This window comes from Notamacropus eugenii, chromosome 3 (assembly GCF_028372415.1).
Source record: "Notamacropus eugenii isolate mMacEug1 chromosome 3, mMacEug1.pri_v2, whole genome shotgun sequence".
NCBI lineage: Eukaryota > Metazoa > Chordata > Mammalia > Diprotodontia > Macropodidae > Notamacropus > Notamacropus eugenii.
Genome location: NC_092874.1, coordinates 372,110,171 through 372,131,332, shown reverse-complemented (window position 1 = coordinate 372,131,332; position 21,162 = coordinate 372,110,171). Strand labels below are relative to the sequence as shown.

The following is a 21,162-nucleotide window of genomic DNA, read 5'->3' as shown; positions in this document are numbered from 1 at the left end:
TTTTGGTATATTGTTTGCACAAAATCTTTTTAACTTCATGTAATCAAAACTATCCATTTTGTTATTTTTTTCTAGTTCTGTAAAATAATTCTGTGGTAGTTTGATTGGTATGGCACTGAATAAGTAAATTAACTTTGGTAGAATTGTCATTTTTATTACGTTAACTTAGCCTACCCATGAGCAATTACTATTTCTCCAATTATTTAGATCTGCCTTTAGGTGATGCAATAGATAGAGCACCAGTGCAGGAGTCAGGAAGCCTTGAGTTCAAATCTCACCTCAGACACTTGACACTCACTAGCTGTGTGACCTTGGGCAAGTCACTTAACCCGAATTGCCTCATCCTGGGTCATCTCCAGTCATCCTGATGAATATCTGGTCACTGGATTCAGATGGCTCTGAAGGAGAAGTAAGGCTGGTGACCTGCACAGCCCTCTGTCACTCAAAACAAAGTCAAGTGCAAGTCATGTCATCATTTCTCTGATGGCATGGTCTTCTTCAGCAACAAAGGACGAACACACATACATACATACACACACACACACACACACACACACAGATCCATCTTTATTTGTGTGAAAAGTGTTTTGTAATTATGATCACATCATCTCTGGGTCTGTCTTGGCAGGTAAATTCCCAAGTATTTTCTACTATTTGTAGTTATTTAAAATGGAATTTACATTTCTGTTTCTTCCTTCTGTGTTTTGTTGGTAATATATAGGAATATTGATGATTTATGTTCCATTCATACTTGTGAAACTGCTTTCTTTAACCCAAGGGTAGAGATGATCGTATAGGTGAAGTAACATTGGCATCAGGTTGTAAAAGTTGTCTATGAATTCAAAAGGAGAACAGATAGAGAGAAAAACTTTTAGGCATAGGGAATAACTGACACAATAACAGAACAGCAAGTTGAAAACCGGAGGTTTGTTCAATTGAGAGACCGTCTGGCCTATCTGACTCTTATAGTACACAGAGGAGAGTAATCTGACATGAGGTTTGGTAACATAGGATGGTACAAGTTTCTAGGAGACTGCAAATATCAGGCAAAGGAGTTTGAAATGCTTTTAATAAGGAAAAACAAAAGATCATAAACACAGTTATAGAATCTGTATCCATCTAGCTCAATTCATACAGGAAAAGAACTCCTATAATGCCATTGTTGACAAGTGGTTATCCACAATCTTCTAGCAAACCTTCAAGAAGCAGAAAGTCAACACCTCTTGAGGAATCCCACTTCCCTCCACCTTCAGACAGATCAAATTATTCTGTTTCATTTTCCTGACATTAAGCCCAAATTATCCTTTTTATAACTTCTACCGATTTCTTCTTGGTTCTGTCCTGTAGGGCTAAACAGAATGCATCTAATGCCTCTTTTACCTTATAGCCTTTCATATTCTTGAAAACAAGAATGGAAGTGAAAATAGAATGAAAAGACATAAGCATTCAAAAAACCATTCTTATTTCCAGAAGGTTGGTGGAAAGATCATAGACTAAAGGTATAGAATCATTGCATACTTTGTCAGATATTAGTTTCTCTTTTTAATTGGCTTTAATAAACTAATTTTCTTTGTTAAAAAGAATTCTATTGGAGAGGAATGAAGAAGTAAATGTTTTGTTTAAAAGAAAAAACAGTAGAAGGTATCAATAAAGCATTTAAAATAAAAGAAAAATGAGTAGATATTGATATTCCTGGAATTGAGGAAACATGAATACAGAATTATTGTTTCATATTCTAAATTTTACCCAGATCCTCATGTAAAAAGTTAACATTTATTAACCACCTACTGTACACAGAGATTTGGGCTAGATCTTGAGGGAGAGATAAAGTATAGGGAGGGCACAATTTTTCCCTTTACAGAGTTTATAATCTAGTTGATCAAGGCAAAGAGATAGATAGCTATTATATATGATGCTATATAAAAGCATTAAGGAATTAACAATCAAAAGCATGTTAAGAAGGTGAGGGAAGGAATTTCAGGGATGGGTAATAGCTTGAACAATGGTGCATGTTAGGGAGTAGGTATGGACTGAGAAAGGGAGAATAGTTCAGTTTGGAAAGAGCATAATAGATACAGAGAAAAGAAAAATAACTTTATGACACCAAATTAAAAAGGTTTTGCACAAACAAAACCAATACAGCCAAGATTAGAAAAAAATTTAAGTTTCTCTGATAAAGGTGATATTTCCCAAACATGTAGAGAACTGAGTCAAATTTGTAAGAGTATTAGTTATTCCCCAATTGGTAAATGGTCAAAGGCTATGAAGAGGTGAAGAAGTCAAATCAGATGAAGAAATCAAAGCTATCTATAGTCATAGGATCTATAAATCTAAATTTATAATCTAAATCTCTATTAATTAGAGATTATCTAAATCACTATTAATTAGAGAAATGCAAATTAAAATAATTTGGAGGTACCCTTCACACTTATCAGATTGACTACTATAACAGAAAAAAAATGACAAATGCTGGAGATATGGAAAAATTGGGACACTAAGGCCTTGTTGGTGAACTTGTAAACTGATTCAAGCACCCTGGAGACCCATTTGGAGCAATGCTCAAACGGCTGTAAAACTCTGTATTTGATACAGCAATACCACTACTAGGTCTATACCCCAAAGAGATCAAAGAAAAGGGAAAAGGACCTAAATGCACAAAAATATTTATAGCAACTCTTTTTGGGGTGGCAAAGAACTGAAAATTGAGGTAATACCCATCCTTTATGGAGTGGCTGAACAAATTGTGGTATGTGATAGTGAAGGAATAGTATTGTGCTGTAAGAAATGATGAGCAGGATACTGCTTTTAGAAAAACCTGAGAAAACTTACATGAACTGATACAAAGTGAAATGAGCGGAACCAGGAGAATATTGTACATAGTAATAGCAGTACTGTACTATAATAAACTGTGAATGACTTAGCTATTCTCAGCAATACAGTGATTTAAGATAATTCCTAAGGACTCAAGATGAAAAATGTTATCCACTTCCAGAGAAAGAATGGATAGAGTCTGAATGAAGATTGAAATCTACTTTTTTAAAAGTTTTTTTTTTATTATTATCCTTGGGGGGATTTTGTCTGTGTTTTCTTTTGCAATATGACCAATATGGAAATGTTTTGCATGACTACACATGCATAATTTATATTTAATTATTTGCTGTCTCAAGGAAGAGGGAAGAGAAAGAGGGAAGGAGAGAATTTGGAACTCACAATCATTTTTAAAAAAAGAATATTTTAAAACTTTTGCTTATATGTAACTGGGAAAAAATAAAAATCAGACATTAAAAAAGGGATACTCTTATAATAGCTCTTTTAACTACCCTGGACAACCACAGGGCAGAATGTGAAATGGATGCTATCGTTAATTAGCCTCTCCCTACAGAGAATCTCATAGCTCTCTTCAATCAGCATTCTCAGGCAATAACTATGAAACTCACTTAAAAGCTGTCTCAGTTAAAGGCTAAATATCTATGGAATATGATTCAGTTCTCTCAGTCAGGCTTCTTATTAGCCAGTAGCTGTGGGCCCCTCTGTTTCCAAGGCAGTCTGAACTAGAAGATACAAAAAAAAAATGCTAACATGAGTTCTACCCCCTTGAACTCGTCTTAGAATTCTTCTGTTAACTGCTTTTCTTCATCTGACCTCTGAACTGCTCTGTTTTTAAACTGTCTTGGTTTTGCTGGATTCCCTGGGTATTTCTATTCAACTGTCACCTAATTTATATTCAGATTTCATTTTAGTTTTTAGGATTTATCATACCTCCAACCTGAGGTAAATTTTCCTAGATCTATACTTCCTTAAACAGAAAAGGGATTGAAAGACATAGGTAAGGAAATTGTTTGACTTCACCCTAGCACCCTCTCAGTTTTATGTAAAATATCACCTGATATACTGTCTAGTGAAAATGGAGAGAACCTATGACTTTTGTTCAAACTTCTCCTTAGCAAACTGTAAATATCATGGCCTGAAATTTTTCTGACTTCTCAATTTAATCATTCAGGCAGATGACAGAATTATGAGTGTCTAAATTAAGGCAGTGACAATGAGAAAAGACAAGAAGGGATGGATGTGAACAATACTGCACAAATGTGATTTATTTGGCTAAGTAAATTATTAGAAATGGAATGTGTGAGAGAAGAGAAAATAACTTTTAAGGTAGAGAGTATGTGAAACTGACTGATCAAATGGTAGTACCACAGACAGAAACATTAAAGTTAGACCTAAGAAAAAGCAAGTTTGACTAGACAATATAATGATTTTGATTTGGGGCATATTGACTTTGAGGAGCCAATGCGACATACACTGAGATGGATCTTATAAGTAATTAAAGATGTAGGTCTGGAGTTGTCTGCAGAAGAAAGGTCAAGAGTAAAGATATAATCTTAAAAGTCAATTGCATATAAAAGAAAGTTGAAGTGATGGCAATGAAGGAGTCTTACAAGGAAATGACAGTAGAGTGAGGAGAATAAAGACTGTATGACAGAATTTTGATGAGGAAAACCCATATTAAGAGATCAGTACAAAGGTAAGGAACTACCGAATGGATGATGAGGAAAAGTCAAAGATGTAGGAGAAAGACCAGGAGCCAAAAGATAAAGTATTCAGTAGGATGGAGTGGTCAATAGTATCAAAAACTGCAGAGATCAAGGAGGATGAGCATTATGGCAAGGTAGGAGATTTGGAAATTAGTAGATCATTGGTAAGCTATAACAGAATGGTTTCAGTAGGATGCTGGAGGTAGAAGCTCAGTTGCAAAGAGCTGAGCCAAGAATGGGCAGCCAATAAAGTCAGTTGGTTGTATATAACTTTTTTAATAGTAGTGAAAACTTACGGAAGTGAATTTGAAAGCTAAAAATAAATTGATTTATAAAGATAAATAAATAAAAGTTTAGTAGGGGAATGGAGAAGAAAAAATGAGGATGGGCTAACAGAGTTATCAATAGGCATGTTTAGGATTGAGGAGAATTGGAGCATGTTTACTAACTGATGGAAGGGACTCAGGCCTGAAGGAATCTTTGAAGATATCTGATAGAAGGGAAGCTTACTATACCAAGGTCCCAATGGAGGCACCAGGGAATGGGATCAAAAGCATAGAGTCTTTGAAATAGAGAGCAACAAAAGGAGTAGGAAGAGAACCAAGAGAATATAGTCTCTCTGAAGCCAAGAGATGAAATCCAGCAGGATGAAGTATGGTCCATAGTGTTAAAAGTTGCAGAGAAGTAAAGGACAAGGAATGATATATTAAAGATAGATTAAATGATGATACTCAAAAGCTATAAGAAATAAAGAAGGGGACTTGAAAGAGGTTGCATCAGTTTTCCAATTTTCTTAGTGAAATAAGAACCTAGCAACTGGGAATTGGGAGGCAATAGGATAGAAATGTGTTGGGATTGGTGATCAAGATGACAGTGTTGGGGGTCACAGAATGGGTAAGACATGAGAATACTTATAGTAAAGACAAGTAGAAAAGAATGATCACCCAATCCAGTTCCTGGAGAAAAAATGTTTGTTCCTGTCAGACATCACATATACTTACATTTCACCTATTCCAAAACATCATTACCACCCTCTTTTGACTTCAGTTTCTGTCAGTCAGTATTCAGTCAACTTTTATCAGCATTTACGATGTGCCAGGCCCTCTACTAAGAGCTGGGGATCCAAAAAGAAGGTCTGTAAACTATTTCATTTCTCTCCTCCCTTTCACTTGGGTTAGGCTTTGCTAAGAAGTAGCCTAGCCTCAACCTTTGAATCAGAAAAATGGGGGACAGGATGAACAAAGTTAAATAAAGATCTTGAGTTATGATGGAAAGAAAAAGGAGATCTCTCATGACTGCTATCTTTTCAGTAAAGTAAGAAATGAAGTCAAATACAGGTCATCTGCTAAGAGACAGAAGTGGAAGTAGAGCTGGATGCTTGTCAAAAGAAGTTGAGGAACATTTGTTGCAGAGTATGTAATGGAAGTCAATGAGAGATGAATAGGAATTGGTCTAAAGCCCTTCACTGTATGGCTCCCACCAAACTTCTGCAGTACTATTTCATGTACTCCTCATACACGGCCTCTGTTCTAGTCAAACTGGCCTAATAGCTAAATGGCATCTTATTTCCCACCATCATGTCTTTGCATAGATGGGTGTCCATCTCTGGAACTCACTCTCTCCTCACCTCCAGCACTAAAGAATTCATAGGTCTTTTGAAAGCATAGTTTAGCTACCATAAACTACAGGAGACCTTTTCTCTGATTCTTTCCCTTTCCCCACTTATTAGTGCTGTCTGTCTTTTGAAATCAGTTTGTATAACTTTTATATATCTGCACATGCAAGTAAAAAAGCATAATATAAGGTCCTTGTATGCAGGGGTCATTTTCTTTCTTTTTCTTTCTTTCCCTTCCTCCCTCCCTTCCTTCTTCCTTCATCCCTTTTCTTCTGTCTTGCCTTTCTTTTCTTACTTCTTTTCTCCCTTTTTCTTCCTTCCTTTTTTCCCTTTAACTCTTCCTTCCTTCATTTTTATGCATAACAGGAACTTGATATTTCCTGAGTTTATTTTGAATTGAAGCTAGATAGTTTCTATGTTCTCTTCCAAAGATGAAATTCTGTGATTCAGTGAATAAAAGACTTGTTTGTATGCGTATCTCTGTGTGTGTATAATGTGTATTATATGCATATATTAAATATGTGTATACATGAATTTAGTATGGTTTGGTATCTTGGCAAAATGAATGTGAAAAACAGATATTGGGAGTTGTTCAGTGTTAGTGCATAGGTTTAAGAGCCAAAGCCACCTTGGAGACTGTGTAGTTCAACTCCCTCATTTTACAGATAAGGCAACTGAAGCTCAGAAAAGTGAAGGTAAAAGGTCCCTTAGCTATTAAGTAGTGGACCTGGGTTCAGAACTCAAATCCAAATATTCTGTTTCCAAATTCAATCTAACAAGCACTTATTAAGTGTCTATTATGTGCAAGGCATTGGCTTAGGCTAAAAAGACAAAATGAAACACAAGCTCATCCTCAAAGTGTTGCTCTCTTTCTGAAGTCAGAAATTTCTTTGACTTGAAATGCCTGCTAACCCACATGTACCTTGTTCATAGGGTACAAATAGAAGCCCTTAATAAATGGTTGTTGAATAAATGAAACAAAAAGAATAAAAACAGTAGATAATGATGGGAAGGCAGGTAAAAGAGATTTTTATAGGGGAGTCTAACTAATTTATTTTCTTTCTTTAAAAATATTTAACTGATATATTTTGTTTTTACATTTCCTAGGTTTTCCCTTGTACCATCCCATGCTCTCTCAGCAAACCATGTCTTACAATTAAACACTAAAACTAGAAAAGAAAAAAAGAACAAACCAATCAACACATCTAATAATGCTGATGTAATGATGCAATGGTTCTCCGACCCCACTCTCTACTATGTCTGCAAAGGTGAAGAGAGGATCCTCTTTGTCTCTTCTTGGGGTCAATTCTTTTTTTCTTTTTTCTTTTTTTTTTTTATGATTTTGAAGCATTCTCTTTTATTGCTCTGTGAATATTTTCTCCTTTGGCATCATTGTCATCACTTTGTAAGATTGTTGTCATGGCTCTGCATAGCGTCTGTCCTTCGTTGCTGAAGAAGACCATGCCATCAAAGAAATGATGACATGACTTGCACTTGACTTTGTTTTGAGTGAGGGGGCGCTGTGCAGGTCACCAGCCTCACCTCTCCTCCAGAGCCATCTAGATCCAGGGACCAGATATTCATCAGGATGACTGGAGATGACCCAGGATGCACTGGGAGACCTTGGGCCCTTTAGGCCAAGGTCTATGCAGGTACTCATTTAGGGCGAGGCAATGCCCATTCATTGAATAAGCCTGTTTAAGAAGTAGCCAGGGCATGGCCCCTTTAATGAGATCAAGAAAACAAAGGCATCAGGCTGGGTGGGAAACAGCAACAGTTCCTATTGATAATCACTCTAAAGCCAGGGGGGTCCAGAAGCCTTTGGCAGGGGCCCCTTGGTGCCCCAGTTTCTCTCACTTTATATCAGTTAATGCTTTTGCATGCTTCAGTATTACTGAGATTGTTGTTTCTTACAACATAGTAATATTCCTTTCTATTCCTGTAGCACAGTTTGTTTACTCATTCCCCATTTGATGGGTCTTCACTTTGTTTCCAGTTCCTTACTACCAGAAAAGCACCACTGCAAATATTTGGGTGGATATGGAGCCTCTATGTCCTTGAGATATATGCCTAGCTCTGGAATCCCTGAGTCAAAGGGAATGGGTTTTTTAATCACTCTCTTTGCTTTATTCTAAATTCCCTTCCAGGACTGGACCAGTTAGCTTTCCCAACAAAGCATTAACATGCCTGTCTTTCCGTAACTCCTCAACGCTATTCCCTTTTTTGGTCATCTTTGCCAATTTGCTAAGGATGAGGTGAAACCTGAGGGCTGTTTTGATTTGCAATTCTCTTCTTATTAGTGTTTTCCAGCATTCTTTCATATGGCTGCTAGTAGTTTGAAATTACTCTTTTAAGATTTGTTTGTTCATATCCTTTGAACACTTCTCTTTTGGGAAACATACTAATTTATTTTCAAGGATTCACAATGCAGTTGATAGTTTACTGTACCAGATTTGCCACGCGCAATGCACAGGATAATATAAAGTGACTTGTCTTATGTCAGTAAAACATGATAGAGGAAGACAATGTGAGAAATGAAGTTGTGAGCCAAGTGTGTTAGAGGGCGTTTAACTTGAGACCTGCAGCTTTAACCCCCTCTTCATCAAGCCAAATGGTATTTGGATGCCTAGACAACTGCCAAGTGGTGAACAAGCAAGGGACCACAAGAAAACACAGCTGCCAGGGCATAGATCTAGCCAAATTAAGTAACAGCTGTTGTGTTTGTGTATTTAATAAAAAACGCATTTTGTGAGCAGTAGAAAAGCAGACTTTTCCAAAACAAAAGTAGAGCAAACAATATTTTTATTTGTTATTGGTTCTCCTGAAAGGAAACAAAAGACTTACAACATCAAATGGGCAAGGCAAGTACGGGTTTAAAGGGTAAGAAACTGAGCTTCATACCTACCATTAAGCTGTTTCCAATTGATCAATAATCCTCACTCATATTTTGATCGTCCTCAATGAGCTGTCTTCCCAACAATCATGTGAGGGAGTGAACAAAAGTATTACCGTTCCCAATTTACAGATAAAGAAACTGAGCCCTTCACTGGAGAAGTGATTTGCTCAATCGTCACCCAGGTAGTGAATATTAGAGCCAGAATTTGAACCCAGGCATCCAGCACACTCTAAACTACACCACATCGTCATTGTTATTCATATATAGCTGTTGTCCTTCAGGGGTAAGGTAGCCAGCAGTCTTATCTTCCTGTAAAATGCTTAGTCAAAATAAGCAAGCTAGGAAAGAATGAAAAATTGCCCTGCCCCAGTCTCTCATTCAAAAGAGTTAGCTAAACCGAGGCAGTGCCTTGTAATGGATCCACTTTATTACCTGGGCAGGTCACTGAATGGACAATAATAACACTTACCTCAAAGGATTGTTGTGAGATATAGATAAGATAACTCGTCTAGAATGCTTTGCAAAAAGTAAAGTACAGTATGATTGTAGGCTACGAAGCAGCCTTTTAACTGAAAAAAGAACATGATCTTACTCCTTTCTTCCACCTCCCAGAAATGGGAGCACCCAAAGATTTCTGCCTTGTTCTTTTTTGCTTGAGTCTGTCAGAAAAATCAAACTTGTATGGTAACGTATAAGAAAAGGGGTGGGGGGGGAAGACTTCAGCCACAGGAGTTGAAGCAGCTGCATACTCTTGTCACAGGTTTAAGCTCTGTAAATAAATTCATCTGCAAATAGAAAACTATCTCCCAGTGCAGCTGCAGGTCTGGTGAGAAATGGTGTCTTAGGATTTAAGTTTAAAGTCAGAGCCTTTCTACCTTAGGTGTTACAAATAAGTAGTGTCGTTTTCATTTTGCTCCTACTTGGTTCATCCAATCACATCCCAGTATGCAAATAATCCCTAGTCCATTCAGATAAAAAGGAACAAATAAAGCTAAGTGCTCTATCTGGACAAATCGCTGAGCTTGTCTACTACTTCTTTTCACCTGGGTTGCAGGGGACAGGTCAGAAATGTCTACAAGTGAGGAGCATCAGACCCCAGCCAACCCTGCCGAAGGAACCATACCTGCTCCGCTCAAAGACTGGAAAATTCAATATACTAAGGTTAGTAGGCTTAGACAGCATGTCTGTTACCTTGCCTTGGGCAGGTGAAAAATTAACTTATTTAAAGAGTGAAAAGGTTACTTTCAACTAAGTTTTATTAGAGGGTCTTCCATAAATATACAAGTGGAAAGCAGGCACAGTGAGGATCTAGATGAAGAATCTTCCTAAAGAGAGGATATTAAGTCGTACAAATAACCATATTGTTTGGATTCTAATTCTCAAACTGGTCTGTTCCTTCTGCTAGAAACCAGTGCATACACTTTAGCAAGTTTATTAGTAAATTACACTACATAGACCTGCATGTGTGGAGGGAACAGGACATATTTAAACTAGGGGAAAAATAATTCAGTTAAGTACATTTAAGGGAGAAACTCAGGAAATTTGAGATAACACGGCATGCCTAAATAATGGTTTATCCCAAATCCAAAATAATAAGTACAGAACTCACCCTCCTTACTTGTGGGGGGAGTACTTGTGGTTTCTAAGAAATTTTTAGTTTTTAATATATATATATGGTGGTGGTTATTGTATAACTTGACTGGGCTACACAGCTATAAATTGAATGAAAGTCAATTCAGGAGTTTTAAAGTAGGTTTGCATCACTGGCATACTTTTCAGATGGAAAGAAAATGCATTTATTTATCTCACTGGATAAGTTCACTGCTATTGGAACAGACGTACAATGGCTAAGCCAGCCCAGGTCTCAGACGTTCCCACTGAGAGACTGGTGAAAGACTCGAGCATTGTTAATTTCAAAATTGTTTCTGTTACATGTACAAATATGCAAGTTAAATCCTGAAGCTCCAAAGAGCTCCCAAAGTCTCTTTAAAGAAGTGATGATGATGTTTTTGTAATTTGATGTATAACTCCAAGGTAGAGCTGAAAATAAGACTAGTCATGTTGCAAATCTGTACATGACCATTTTGCTTGCTGAACAAACTAAAGGATAACTAACAATCCTAATTATAAAGAGTAGCTGGGAGAGGAGAGGGGAAGAGGTTCATTATTTGCAGTTCTGGACAGTTTAGGCATTATAAAGTTTCGTGATGTTTCCCTTTTCATCAACAAAATACGACAGCCTCAGTAAGCTGAGTGATTTTTTTTTTCCTTCTTTGCAAAGCATCAGTATGGGAGAGTGCATTTTAGCATAATAAATTGTCAATGACCAATGGTTGTCAAATTCATCAAAACATTCCTTTCAGAAACATTTTCCTGGAAAAGAAAGGAAAATGGTTTTTAATTTTATTGCAAATAACTCTTTGGCAATTTTCTGAAGATAATGCACTCAGTAAAGACGTGTACAATGGAAACAACTGCAAAATTCCCTCCAGTTTTCCCCTCCCTCCCCTACAAGGTTATCATTCTTTAGAGGCATCCTACCCCATCCCCAAGTGGGCACCTTAATGTTACATTTCTTTAAATGTTATGTTCCAGATAGTAGTTGGTTTGATTTAAGATGATTCATCCACAATGATCTGCCATAAGTAGCTGTGCAAAGTCAAATGACTGACAGAAGTAGCCAATATTTATACAATGCTTTCTGATTTGCATAATGCCTTATACGTATTATCTCATTTGATCCTTCAACCTTGTTTTCCTTTTCTGGCAACATACTGGACTGAACTCTGTTCAACTTACTGAGTTAAAGTCTGAGGTCACTCTTAACTATATGCTTTAGTGAAGCCTTATATCCTAAATCCAAAATAATAAGTACAGAACTCACTCGCCTTCATTGTGGGGAGAGTACTTGCGGTTTCTAAGAAATTACTTAGTTTTTAATACATTTGTGACACTTTTGTTGCTGTTTTGTTCTGCAAAAGTTCATAATTTTTTCTCCTTAAAATATGTACTTCAAGGAAAATGTCAGTGTTAAATGTTTTCTCTATAAATTTTAAAATACACACGTCTATACTGCTGTTGATTCTGTGTTTTGAACATCCCCTTTGTGCAAGGAACTGTTCTATTGCTTAGTTTTGGGTTTTTTGGGTGAGGTTTTTGAAGGTAGTGCTGACGTGCTTAGAAAGATGGGTAAACCATTCCAACTGGCAAGCAGTTTAAACTGTAATAGAGATTATAATCTAGTAAGGCAAAGGGAAGGCCAGAAACAAACAAAAACACCCTGAGATTTATTGATTCCATAAATACAAGCAAGTTTTGAAGTTGGCATTGAATTCAAATCAACAAACTTTTAGTAAGCGCCTACTGTTTTCAGGACCCTGTGTACTTTAGATTCTTTCACTGAAGCATTCTTTTAAAAAATGAAAGGCAATATTTCAGAGACAGGTGAATCTGACTACAAGTATTTTGCATGGGTGTTTATGGCATGTGTGGTTAAGAGTACTGTAATAAATTGGTTTTTCTTAGTCAGGTGTTCTGTGAAAATTTACTTCCCTAAAGTGCATTTTATTATTTGGTTTATTAGCCAAAGCCTTTTCACACTTGGAAGAACTGCAGTTATGTATGTAATTAAATCTGAATGAGTGAGTGAACTTTTAAAACCGCCTGACACTTTGCATCTTCTTGTATAGTTACTCCACCAAAGATATGTTCCAAACTTAAATTAAGTTTGGACAAGCCACTAAAGTATTTGAAGGTTAAACTGGATACAAAAGGATGGTCATTTACCTGTCTGCCAGTTGAGAAATTAAGTATGCAATCTCTCTACAAGCATCTTGGGACATTTAGAGAACCTTTTGTTTATTATTTCATTGTAACTTTCAGGATCTTTTTTATGTTATAGCTCATATGTTAGATTTCTAAAAAACAATTAATTATAATCCTGATAGTGCAGTGCCTAAAGCAAGTATTTAGATGAAAATGAGTCTTTCTTTTTTTAACAAATAATGATCCTTTGTATATAATTTCAAAAATGTATCCTTCTGTGTACTCTGGTATTTTCTCATTGTTTAATTGTGTTGAGATGTGATAGGTTCCAAGATTGTGTGTCTGGACCAGGTGGGGCACATGGAACTACAAAATACTTCCTGAATTGATTTGGTAGTACTTGGATTTCCGACCACACATATAAAAGGAATTTACGTTAAACTCTGCTCTCTTCCCTCCACTTTTCTCTGTCTGTCGCTCTCCGTCTCTCTGTTTTTGTCTCTCTCTTTGTCTCTCCTCTCTCTTTCCCCCCTCCCTGCTCTGTTTTTCTTTCTAGGCCTATCTCTGTCTCTGTTTCTTTCCATCATTGTCTGCTTCCATGGGTCTCTTGGTCTTTCTGTTTTTCTCTCTCTCTCAGGGTATCTGCTCTCTGTCTGTCTGTCTCTCTCTCTCTCATTTGAATTTTAAATTACTTTCAATTACTCCTCTTAGTTTTTTCCCCATGGTATTTTTTAACAGAGACTCTTTTTGGCATCCCCTTCTTTACAGAGATAGGAGTAAGGAACATTGGTGATTTTGTCAGACCTTTTCAGTGTTTTGATTTAGTTTTGCTAACCTTGTCTCTCTCCCATCTCTTCCTCCTTTTTCATTCTTTGCCATATAGGATAGCTTTCTGGGAGTGAAAGAAAGGAGAGCTACACTGGGAAATGTATAAAAATGAAAGAAATCAGTAAAAATATTTCTTTATATGTTTATGCTGCCTTTTTTGTATCTCATGGCTACTTATACGTCTTTTTATCCCCTCTCCTCAATTTTTCCATTATGATTTTTTCCTGTGTGGTTTTCAACAACCATATTCTATGGATCAGGATCATGACCAAGATGTGAGGTTCTCAAGGTTTGTGGAGGACCTAAGAGACTAGGAATTGTCTTAATAGCATTTGATCATTTTTCTTCTCTTTATGAAAAAAGTCAAGGAGACAGATTACCGAAGTGGAAGAACCCCAAAGGATGGTGTATAGCGCAAGGTTTAGAACAAATGAAATCCTAGTCACAGGTTTAGAACTTAAGGTTTTCTAATCTAAATCTCTGATTCTGCAGCCAAAGAGACTGAGGTATAAAGTAGGATAATTGACTTATCTGAAGTCATTTAAGGTGGTTTTTAATTTTCTTTGAGGATCAGCTTGATTTTAGATACACTTTGGAAAGGACCTCTGATAGCTTCCTGTCCCTACTGTCCTGGAAGAGGAAATATACCAACATTACTGTGACAGTCATAACTCGGACATTCTAGATGAAGGGGCCTCTGTGTGACTTACTAGAGAGGAAGCAGTTGTAACACAGAAGCTTGTTGGTGTAATTTGGTTTTTATCACTTGGAGCCCTGAATACCTGGAGGCCTGATGCCCTTGACATCCCAACTCTTGGTCATCTGCTTCTGAGACAACACTGAGACAACAAAAATGTTGCTATCTATGCAGGAGTAAAAGGGACGGAGGAGAGAGAAGGTACATAATAAGAGCAGAATTTGAAATGCACATATTTTAACTCCTGGTCCAATGATATTATTTTCCAGTGAAAAACAATTTGCATCACCTTTCACAAGTTTCAGACTTTAAGGAGGAAATGAAAGTGTTTTCGATACCTAGATGTGTTCTACTCCCTTTGAGCAAAGCCCATTTCAATACATTTATCTAGCTTGCTAGCTGATTTTACTCTCTGCCTCTATAATGCATGCTTTTTTTTAAATCTATAAGCCAAGGAGAAAATCACTTAAAAGATAGCACTGGGAACAACCTGTTGCCCTCCCCTCATCCCCCAGGAAGGCTTCACAGACTGTCTGTGCTACCTGAAATTCTGGAGTTATAGAATCATTTCTTTGTATTACCTAGCATCTTATTTTAAAATGCAAAAGTAACGAAGCAAATTTCTATCACATGAACCTTCCTGCACCTAGGTTTATCATGTCACTTTGTTCTAGTGGCAGCTAGCTAAAATAAAGTCACTGAGAAAATAGGATTATAGAATCCCATCATGGGAGGAGAACCTCAGAAATTGTCTGGTTCAAACCATATCTGAACAGATTTTTTTTCTATAACATTCCCAATGAATGCTTATCCAGTCTTCACTTCAAAGCCTGTGCTTTGAAGGAGGGAACCTGCATAAAGCAGAGAGGCGGGTGCTTGATTCATCAGCTGGGTCAACATCATTTCTTTTCTCTCCATAAATAATGTCACTGCCTAGAGAAGGGATCAGGCCTGAAGCACAAACCAGAGGAGGGCATTAGCTAGCCACTCTACAATTATATAGAAGCCCTTCCCTCTAGTAGTATGTTCATTGTGAGGTAATTGAAAACATTCTTGTTAGCAGCTAGCAAAATTCTCTAGCACTACCAACTACTGCTACCCCTCTCCCACATGTTATATGGCATAACTCCTAAATTAAGTCTTAGGACATCTACATCAATTCACAGCGTATAGAAATTGCCATTTTGGAGGCTCTTTTTGATGACAGGTGTATGTTTCACTTCAAGAATATCTGATCTGTAAAAAATGTAAACTTATAACACAAATAAATTGGTAGTGCATGAATCCATTAAAAGCCATTCTTAGCTTTGAGGAATTTCCAAGGGTAAATAGCAGGCTCCCTAATGAGTGTAAATGGCTACTTGGAGAACATTACCCAATAAAGAGAGAAATAAAACACAGAAACTTCTTTTTTAAAAAATGAATTATTACAAAGCATTTTTAACGACAGACCAAATAGAAATTGACAAAGCCTGTATGAAATAAAACAAGTCAATGTAAATCCTCAATATTTGCAAAATTAGTCTACATACAATTTCCCAAGAGCACACCTATGGTATCAATTGAATTGTTTCTATTTCATATCTATCTGTGGCTCCTAGGACAATCCAAGAAGGCAGTGCATCCAGGTGCCAGTTGAACTGCTTGGGGGCCAAAACGGGAGTGCCAATAGCACAGTCTAAAAAGGCGAGGCTTAAAGAGCTATGTAGACAGGGTCTTGGTTATTTAAACAGATTATAAGATCACTTAAGTCATTATGCATTTCAATTTTAAAAACTCCTAAAAACAAATTATGAAACTCAAATATTTGATTAAATGCAAAGTTTCATGTCTTTGCCCTGCTCCCTTGTATTAAGAGGTTTCATGACTTCAAGTACATATTCTTTTTAGAGGATGTGCAAAAATGTAGATTTTATTTGTTAGGGATAATATTATAATCACTTTGTCTCACATTTTTATTTGAATGGTGTATGGCTGTAAACGGAAAGATGTTAAATGGTCCATAAACTCTATATAGCATGTTTTAGAATGAAGAGATCAAGACTTTGAAAGCATTTGGGCTACAAAAATGTAGATTTTGTTAGAAATAATATTGAAGGGGCTCTGTAGTGTTTGCATATTTTCTCTCTTTTACCTTTGGCTTATAGAAAGAGGCATCCAGTTATTTGTTTTAACGCATGAGAGTCATGTGGTTTGACTCTCCAGGGAGAAAATTTTTGGCACTTCTCCTTCTTTTGCTTGCTGAGTTAAAAAGGTGGAAAGGATTGTCAACATTAATTTTCTTTTAAATAAAAGCTCATTCATGAAATCTTTTCCTTAATTGACTACAATATGATACAGAGACAATACCATATTTATCTGCCCATATAGCCAGTATGTTTTCCCATCTTTTATTTTTTTTTGAGGAGCCACTTTTACTTCTGCCTTATTCTAATTATTTTATTAACAGATCATTTTCTGCCTTTTCATTTTTTTTGTTTCTTCCTCTTTTTTTCTCCTATTTTCTCTGAGTCTCCCCATATCTTCCTTTCTTGGATTTTTATCGTAGGCTTTGACACCATGAAAGTTAGTAAATTGGAGCTGTAAGACCAATGAACTTAGAATCTGACTGTAGAGCTGGAACATACTTTAGAGGTCATCTGGTTCAGCCTCATTTTACAGATTAGGAAACTAGAACCCAGGAAAATTTGCATGACATGTCCAAGATCACACAATAAATGTCCAAAGAGATTTTACCTTAGGTAACGAATGCAAATCCAAAGTCTTTTCACAGTACCATGCTGACTTGGGCTTGAGTAATAACTTCATCATTTTTTAATTACCTTGAATTTGGAAAAGCTTCTTCGCACTTTACTTCAATAACACACAGTAGAAAGGTAGTAAGGTTTGGAATTGAGGGACCTGGGTTGAAAGCTTGTTTCTTGCATTTACTCATTGTATGACCTTTAGCGGGTCATTTGACTTACATGGTTTCCTCATGTATAAAAGGAGAGCAGTAGAACTCGATGACCTCTAAGGTCCCTTCCAGTTCTAAATCTAAGTTCTACAAAGTGAGAATTATCCTAATTGGTCCTATTTACAAGAATAATATATTTAAATATAGCACTTATGAATTTTAAAAGTGTTTTCTACACAATAGTCTTGTTGGGAGCTTTAGACTAGGTGACCCCAAGTGCCACCTCCTATAATATCATCCTATGATAGATAGAGATATACTTCTTTATGTATCTGTCTCCATATCTGTCTTCCTGTCTACCCGCACTAAAGTTAAAACATCCATACATGACTGCTAATATGCAGAAAGGCAGCATCTGAGGTGGAACAAGGTATTTGTGTTCCTCATATGTGAAACCATATTTTCCTGTATCTGAAATTTGATAGTGTGTCCATGAGGCTGGATTTGAACTCAGGTCCTTCTGAATGTAGGGCCATTGCTCTTATCTATTGTGCCACCTAGCTACCCCTCAAAAGTATTTTACAAGTGTGTCTTCCACCTCATTTTGTATTGTACCCTAACAATAATATTAGGCATTCATAAAGCCTTTTCAGGCTTTGAGAAGGATATTACCTACAACATCTCATTTGATGCCTACAACACCCTGCATGCCAGGTCCTACAGGTATTATTCTCCATTTTCTAAATGAGGAAACTGAGGTTTTTGAAGGGCAAGAGACTTGACTCTAAATGGTAAAGGCAGAATTCCAACTTGGGTCCTTCTTGACTCCAGGAGTAATGTGTTTCCTTGTAACAGACTCCCCAACCTATTTCTGGTCCTGCTTCTAGGCAGACTGGTAGAGTAGAAACAGGATTATACTTGGAATTAGCAGATCTGAGTTTAAGTCCCAGAGACAGGGTGCCGCTGGAAAGAACACTGGATCTGAAGGCAAAGAGTCTACATTAAAAACCTAGCGCCATCGTTTACTACCAGTGAAAACCTAGTCAAATCGTTTAAAATTTCTGGGCCTCTGTTTCCTCATAGAAAGAGTTGTATGGTTTGTCCATTGTTCTTGAAGAGGACCATGACATCAGGATAGTGAAGCCATAACTTGCAAGTGAATTGGATTTAAGGGAGGGAGGGCTGTGCAAAGTCACGAGCCTCACTTTCTCCTCCAAAGCCATCTGGGTCTAGTGGCCAGATATAGATCAGAATGACTGGAGATGGTCCAGGCTGCAGTGTGAGACCTTGGTCTTTTTAAGCCAAGGTCTTCTGGAATTCTGACTTCGACTGAGGCAATGCCCAGGCAGTGGATGTTTAAGAAGTGAGCGATGGATAGCTCCTTTAATTAAAAAAAAAACCACACATCAAAATGGGAGGGGAAGACCATTTACATTCACTCTGATCCATCAGGACCCCCAAAAAATAACCTTTAAGTGATGTTTGAGCAGGGACTAATTCCCCTCTGGCTTTAACTACATCATCCCATGATCCTGACTCTGCCACTTGATGGGCTCTCTAAACCTCAAGTTCCCTTTCTGTAAAATGGAGAGAATAATTGGTCCAATTTATTTATGAGATAACAATTAGGATCAAGTGAGATCATATCTAGCGAAATGCTTGTCTAAGCTAAATAAGCATTACGTAAAAATAAAGTATGTTGTTCACAACTTTCTCTTGTTAGGGATCTACTTTTAAAATCATTATGTTTTTTCAGCCCCTATGTTTCTTTCCCTCACTTTTTCCTTGATCACTGCTTCTTCCTGTCTTAGCTTTCCCCTATCTCCCCATTATCCATGATTTTTTCTTTTCTTATAAACTCAAACACCACTCAAATATAGAATAAAAAAAATAGAAACAGATCATAAACTTAAATATTGAAAGAAATATGAAAACTAAGAAGAAAAAAGAGCATTCGTGCACAGCAGAACATGAGAGGACTCAAAATATATATCAATAAATTTAAATTTCAAGAAATCCTATTTGATAAATACTACATATTGTGTTGAGAGCTGTCCATCTTTTCTTTGTTTCTTTATTCTAAGTTTTTGTTTGCTCTCTGCTGTTCACATTACCCATGATTTTTAAAAGAATTCCCCCATGGTTCTTAAAGAGTTCTTTTCAATTTAGCTTGAGCTCTCACTTCAACAAGGACATTCTTCCCAAGTCGCCTCCCTACCCATGTACTAGCCTAAATAATACAATTTAAATCTCCATACAATCATAATTTAACAGATAATTACTAATGTTTTCTTTTTGGTACTGTGTATGTAAAGCTTTAGTGCACTAGTACCTGCAACATGTCACACATGATGTCATAAGTTACATTAAGTCATACCTAAGTTATATTAATTGGATAGGTAACCTGTAAAATTGCCTGCTTTCCCCAGAACAAATAGGTCTCTTGCCTGGTAAATATGTTCCTGGTTACTCAGGCTGATTCTGGGACTGTGGGGCATTGCGATGTGCCTGTGGAATCAGAAAAAGAACCAAGTAAAGGAGGGTTTTCCTCTATGACAGAGAGAGAACATTTTCCTGCCCTCAAGTCTACTTTTGGAAGAGCTTCAAGGTGCAATTTAACCCAATTTGGTCTCCAATCCACAGTTGTGGGAATCAGTCCATTATGAATCTGCCCATTAACCAAGGTTAGCCCATTTTTATCAGGAAAAAAAAAAGCGAAAATAGAATTCTTTCAAAAATCTGCCGAAGATAACTATATAGAATGAAAATATATCTCAGAAAAAAATTTATGGTCCTCAGAAAAAGTAAAATTTCTCTCCCAATCTGCCCTAAGAGGCAGCTTTGTTTATTGGTTTTTAAGTTAACAAAAGGACCACAACCCAAGAATAATACAACTTTCTTTTGTTTTTGTTACTTAAATACATGTATTTGGGTGTTTGTTTTTTTTTTTTTTTTTAATTTTCTTACTCAGCAAGGAGAAGCCTAAAATTCAGAAAGGAAAAAAAAGTTTAGTATCCTGTCAGAAAGAGTAGGGGAATGCTAAGGAATCTATAATGACTCTGCGATAACGTATACTCTAGGCTTATCGCTACTGTAAATGTTTATGATTCGAGACGCATCCTTACCCCTAGATTCGTAATTGGTAGTCTGTGTAATATCATGGTAAAACATGACAAATAGTTTTATTTCTATAAGTATGATACCTCCTTTCATCAAATTTGCTCAAAGAAAATGGGTTTAAAAAGAGATTATGATTTGTTTCAGCTTCATACCATTGCTTCTGATTCAAAGTGGACTTCATAGTTTTTAATTCATTCATTCATTAATTTCATTAATCTCCACTGCATTACATTTTACCCTAATGACAAGATGCAGGATTTTCTAATCCCACTTGTCTTCCACTGAACTGACTGGCCAGTCTTTACACATAAGATATAATAAAATTAAAACCTTGAAAAACAACCTTAAAATAATTCCCAGTGGTTATGTTTATACATTCAAGGGAACATGAAGGATAGCATAATGGTTGGTCAGTTTGAACTAATAGCTAACAAGTTACAGGAACTGAATTTTGCCTTAGCAGAACTACTGAAAAAGTTTTGTTCTTGGCCAAAGGTAGATGACATCCAGTTTGTATCACACCATTATTTTATTGTAGGGAATAACCTTCCCCAAACTCTGTTCTGATATGTCATCATGGTGTAAAGAGTGATCCTGGGTTCTTGAAGACTGTTCAAGTGGCATATAAACTCTGGCTGCTTTTCCCCAATATAACTCTGAGATCCCATATTGAGATAATTAGAATAAAAATTATAACATTTCAATGACAGAAGTTGTCTCACTTTCATGTTTATTCAATAAATGTAGCAAACCTTTGCTTTCTTTTTTTAAGTGCAGCTTAGTAGAATGTAGCTAGGGAGAGATTTTAAT

At 36.6% G+C, this 21,162-nt stretch overlaps 1 protein-coding gene across 6 annotated transcripts in view; it reads left to right on the top strand.

Moving 5' to 3' along the window:
- Positions 1 to 3,612: 3,612 nt before the first annotated feature.
- Positions 3,613 to 21,162, top strand: part of LOC140496993 (aldehyde dehydrogenase 1A1) — a 269,491-nt gene continuing 251,941 nt past the window's right edge. For 2 of the 6 annotated variants that reach the window (XM_072597447.1, XM_072597448.1), the window contains exons 1-2: positions 9,646 to 9,730; positions 10,101 to 10,207. In XM_072597447.1, the coding sequence (XP_072453548.1) occupies positions 9,661 to 9,730; positions 10,101 to 10,207 (177 nt within the window). In that variant the 5' untranslated portion in view covers positions 9,646 to 9,660. Of the gene's footprint in view, positions 3,827 to 7,257; positions 7,419 to 9,645; positions 9,731 to 10,100; positions 10,208 to 21,162 lie in introns of those variants that run through there. The other 4 variants (XM_072597451.1, XM_072597450.1, XM_072597453.1 and 1 more) reach the window with 4 other exon arrangements.